General features: G+C 33.0%; 1 protein-coding gene across 1 annotated transcript; it reads right to left on the bottom strand.

The window, feature by feature from the left end:
- Positions 1–2,210: 2,210 nt before the first annotated feature.
- LOC112598648 (homeobox protein Hox-D4-like) lies at positions 2,211–4,682 on the bottom strand. Its single transcript, XM_025345172.1, has 2 exons — positions 3,951–4,682; positions 2,211–2,977 (listed from the first exon to the last, which is right to left on the bottom strand). The coding sequence occupies exons 1-2, from the start codon at positions 4,450–4,452 to the stop codon at positions 2,583–2,585; spliced, it is 897 nt and encodes a 298-aa protein (XP_025200957.1). The 5' UTR covers positions 4,453–4,682; the 3' UTR covers positions 2,211–2,582.
- Positions 4,683–5,781: the final 1,099 nt, after the last annotated feature.

The raw sequence follows: 5,781 nt of genomic DNA, 5'->3' as shown, positions 1-5,781 counted from the left end.
TTTGATCGTTTGAACAATTAAAATTGATACCGCTGTGCTAAAGTAGATAAAGTAGATGCCAAATTTCAACGTGTAAATAAGGTTGCTGTACACCATAGTGTCGCACAACGATATAAGTACCTGATAATATCGTATAATATGCGCCCATTTGCAGCATTACACGTTAAACGCCAGAAGAAAAATATAAAATCGATGAGGTCGATGGGGGGGAGAAAAATAAATAAATAGAAACTATGAGCATAAATATTTATTACGTGACCGGTGTACGCGGTCGGGTGCAATAAAACAACCACACGCGGCGGTGTGTAATTTTCGAGTGTATACGGTATATTCGTGTACATAATAATAATATAAAGCCGCGGACGGACGTGAAAATCCCCACAGAAAATGAACATGGTTTAACGAAGAATCGCATAAATCAAACGTCCTTTATACGTTTGTGCCCGGTATATCGTGTACATGTATAATGTGTATGTATATAGTACACGCGTATACCGTATACCTGTGTATATAGGAAGTATATAAAATAACATTTGCGGCTGGTTTACGTGAACTATCGCTGTCGTCTACCGCCACTGACGTACCGGCGAAAACGACAACACACCGACAACGTTATTGTTAATATATTCATATACATTATATTGTATTATACAACAGTCGAGTCGGTCGGATTGCGTCACGCGGGTTTGGTATATTGGAGCATCTGCCACGACAGATATGCGTAGGTTCTGCGCGCGTCGGATATACGTGATTCTTGCGACCCCCGCATAGTCATCGTTTTTCCGGAAAAGGGTATCCTCTAAACCATATTATTGTTTACCCCATTCGCATCAAACAAAACCCTCGACGACGTTTTTATTGGTTTTCGGAACGGACCACAGGGTAACTCGAACATTATAATATTTACTCGCATTATTGGATATACATATAAATATATTCTGTGCGCCGTGTGGTTAAAGCGAGTCTCGCCTACGTTTTTCTTGCACAATACGTGTTTATAGTTTATTATAGTGTTACACAAATTTCTTGATATTAAATTACATATTGCGAGTATAGAACAGTAATAATTTAACAAAGCACCTAAAAAATGTAGTAGATAAACAGCAACTTAAATTAACTTTGACGAAGTCATATATTTTCACGTCACATTTTATGGATAAATTGTCAATATTAATCAGGTACTACCTGTGAATAGGTGTGAAATAGGTGTCATTTTCAATCAAAATGTGTGATTTTGACAAATTATGTCATCATTTGAAATCCCAACTTTTATAAACAAAAATTATACCTATGATATATTTATGATATTTATAAATAACGATGAGAATAACTTATGTGGAATATTGTTAAGCTTTTTTTCAAATCTAAAAATTTTTATCAACACCTTTAAAAAAAAATTAAAAAAAAAAAAATTTATTTATAAATAGCATAATATTAGTTTAAGTATTTTAAAAATTCCATTTTTGTATGGAACATTATAATTTTTTTTTTTTTACCAGAAACAATTTCAAATATAAATTAAAGCACTTTAATTATTCTTAAATATTAGACCACTCATATAAAAAATAAATTTCATTGTAAAGCTAATTTAGTGAAATAGATATATGATGAATTTGTGCCTTTAAATAGCGGATACTTCTAAAATGGCATATTTTATTTTATTTTTTTTTTTTTTTTTTCAGAAACAAACTATAAAATTTCTAAATACTCAGTCTTCTGATTTTAAAATATTGCTAATGTTCAGTATATAACGTCCCGTTCATAATAAAAAATAAAATAAATATTTTATTTTATAATAAAATAAATATTTTATTTTATAATAAAATAAATATTTTATTTTTGCACTTGTTTTACTAATATACTAGTATGTATTTTGATTCAAAATTTAAGTTCAATAATGAATTGAAAAAACACAATGATAATGGTAATTAAATTTTTTAAGTTTCAGAATATGATACTGAAGTTGTTGTAAAAGGTAAAAATTAAATATTATTTTAAAAATGCTTATTTTTGATTTACAAACCTTATCTAGTACCTAGCTACTTGTATGAATATTAAACAATAACTTATTTTGTTAGATATTGTATATTATCAACGATGACAAATTTTATTACAACTTTGATTAAAATATTAAAAAAATATATTTTAATATACAATACAAAAAAAAAAAAAAAAAACAATTACAAAATATAAACATTTTAATCATGATAATTAAGTAAACGTAATATTCATTAAACTATATAAATAATATGTTTCATTCAAACCACGCGTACCAGTTGCGTCTTATTTCGCTGACACCGTCAAAGCCATTGCCGACTATTAGTGGTTCAATATAACGCACAGGACACAAATTATCCTGTTATTATTTTACAAATAATTAAATTCGTTAGATTTTCAGTGCCTTAGTAATTTCGCGTCCACCACGAACGGTTGAAAAAGAAATTCGTGTTACGATATTACAGTGGTTGATCGATGACATTCGACCGCCACTCTTCATCACAGCCATTGCTCTTAAATTAATGTTTGTACTTGCCACGGGCGAACTATTATAATAATTATAGCTTGTTCGCCTACACTCGCGTCTAGTCAAACCGACCACAATGTCCATCACCATCGCCGCCGTCAGTATCGTTTTGTCGACAACCGGACGTATTTCCGACCGCTATAGATGACTGGTGACATGATTTCGGACAGTTACAGCACGATGTACCTGACTTGATCGATGACGAGGGTCCATCTTCTTTCTTGTGCTTAACCCGTCTATTTTGGAACCAAATTTTCACTTGTTTTTCAGACAACCGTAGACAGTTGGCAATTTCTATGCGCCTTAATCGTGACAAATACATATTGCTGGAGAATTCTCGTTCCAATTCCAATAGTTGGTTACTGGTGAATGCTGTCCGAATCCTTTTCGAACTTCCGGAATCTGTGTCGCTCTCACCATTTTCTCGTAGCGAGTCTTCAGTCGCAACACATTCTAAACGAAAAAAAAAACAGAAATATGAGATTCGATTTTTTTTCATAAAGTCTTTGTTTCATTAAGCGATGGACCCAAATTAATGTAAACAATAATAATATTATATGATGGTATATAAAAAATATAAAAGGATCGTTTTGAACTATGTATATATAATTTAATTAATTTAATTTAGTTATTAATCAAGTGTATTGATATTAATATTAGGCATTGGGAAAGTAATGATTTCGTGTACAGAATTTAAAAAAAAAATACAATAATAATAATAATAATGTACGTGGAAACATTATACAAGTATTAAAATTTATTCTAAATTCTGTTTGGAATTAAATAAAGAAAAATAAATGTATAATATGATTTTAGTAAAGAAGTTTGGAGAAAAGGAATTGTTTGTTACTGTATAAAATCCTCTTTTATAAACATATTATATTATACTATTATTAGATTGATTGAAAGGAATTTACTTTTTTAATTACCAATCATTAGCAAGTAATAATTGATAAAGTACCCAAAGTAAATCTCTTAAGTAAAGTCGATCAAATTAGTTCTTCTTTACAAACAGTTTTAATAATGTTATTCAAAAATAATATTGTTGAAATTGTATTTAAAATTTAAACAATGCTTAAAATATTTTCAAGCCTACGATAACAATTAAAGGTGTGTTATATATTTACCTACGGCTAAAAAACTAATAACTAAAAACACATATATGACGAATTTGATTGTCAAATAGTTTTTAAAATTTTAAATTGACATCGAAATAAATTAAATTATACATATCTCATTTAAAAATATAATAAAAGTATTATATCTGATGTATTATAAGTTCATAAAGACATTTTTTATTTTAAATTTCTTTATCAGAACTTTTAATAAAATATTATTTCTGTAATAGTAACTGATAAATGAATTAAAAAAAAACTTTATCTTCTCGGCTTTAGTAAATACGTGTTTATTCTATATTAACACTTACCTGAGTCATAAGCCATCATTTCGTCCATGGTTCTCTTTTTCGTCGTTGTTTTTGCATGATGTGATTTATTCTTCTGGCCTGTGCTGGTGGCTACAACGGGAACGGGTTTTACAACTGTTGGCGATAGCTGCTTTTGGTGGTGATGATGTTGCTGTTGGTGGTCTTTGCCAAACGCACCACCGCCACCTCCACTGCTACTGCCACCAACCGGATATCCGAAAAACCGCGGATTTGTAGCCGACGGGAATACAACAGGTGTTGGAGATTGGTATCCGTAGACGGCGGCCGCTGCTGCAGTCCTATTCAAGAACTGAATGTACTCGTTGAGTTGTGGGTGATAAGATCCGGAAGCTGCGGATACGGACGCTGCGGCGGCGGCAGCAGCAACAGCGGCACTAGTGGGGGGACGTTTGACGCTTCCTATGAGAGTGTCGATTAGAAAAGACCTAGACATGGTCTTCTTGGTTGACGTCATTGTCACGGGCCAACGCGGACCGTCCATTGCAGCGGCGGTGGAAATGAGGAAATGACTTGAAATCGATTGTTACCCGATCACACGCACGTGACGCAACGTTGAGATTTTTATAGACGAAGAAGCGACGGATAATAAATATTTAAGAGCGGTTGCGATAATACGATCTATATAACAAATACGTGATAAACGTATACGAGTTTGCGAGTGAACACGACGACGTCCAGCGTTGAGGTCTTTGACAGCGGGGTTGTGTGGTGACTGACTGTCTGCCGGAGATCTACGTCGCACCAACCCCACCGACCAGCCTCGAGGGTCGTCCCCACCATCAAACCATGATCCGTCTATCAGGCACCGCCTACCGATTTCTTGTACGGCACGACCCTTATTTTTCAGCTCTCGAGAGGGTGCCTGGAGTGTAGTGTGTCTGTGTGTGCGTATGTGTCGCCTCTGCCGTTGTATACAATGGTGTGTTTATTGACTGTTTTTAAAAACCCATCCCGCTAATTGTCCGTCTGTATACAATTATATTATATATCTGTCCAACGACCGAAAATCAATCCACTCGACCAACCCCCACTCTCTGTGAGTTTCCTCGTAAACAAATATCCACACCAGCTCCCCCGTACTATTAATCATGCCTCGATAACTTCCGCCGCAACCGAATCGTGTTCTTTTACAGACCAGCTTATATTTGTAATCCACGATGCGCCAGACGCGGAAATGTCATCCATCGCCGCTGTCGACCACTTGTGATGAACGACAACACATTTGAATGAATTCTGCATGTGAATACGAGCACGAAAATGTATACTTATAATACGACATTTGTAAACACATAGTACTTATGGACATTACGCGTTTGTCGTAAAAATATAAAATCCTTCGTAAGTTTATATAATATGTATATATATATATACACGTGTTTCTTGCATTACTTTATATGATTAATCATAGACGACGAGATGAACGCTTTTGTACGCATTAAGTCGTATTTTTAGCTTAGTCATACTATACGTAAACGAATACACGATAATATTTTACACTGTGTTTTCCCGTGTTTTACCTGCGGTATGGGAAAAATAATTCAAATACAGTATTCTACCCACTGTTTGTGAGTCGTGTTGTTATTTATATTTAAACGTCGTTATTTGTATACTGTACAGACTATAAGTGATTACATTAATTATTTTTCAAATATTTATTTTTTTACTTAATTTAATAATATTCGGGAAAGGGAAAATATTTTAACATTTTGTATCGTTATCAGTATTCAAGATTTTATCTTTTTAAATTACAACGTACATTTTTAATTTCATATTTCAAAAAACATATTTTTGAGAATTTTGAATGAGCAGT

The sequence above is a fragment of the Melanaphis sacchari genome, unplaced genomic scaffold, assembly GCF_002803265.2.
Source record: "Melanaphis sacchari strain LSU unplaced genomic scaffold, SCAv2.0 Contig49_pilon_pilon, whole genome shotgun sequence".
NCBI lineage: Eukaryota > Metazoa > Arthropoda > Insecta > Hemiptera > Aphididae > Melanaphis > Melanaphis sacchari.
The sequence above is the reverse complement of the archived record's forward strand: the minus strand, read 5'-3'. Positions and strand labels throughout refer to the sequence as shown.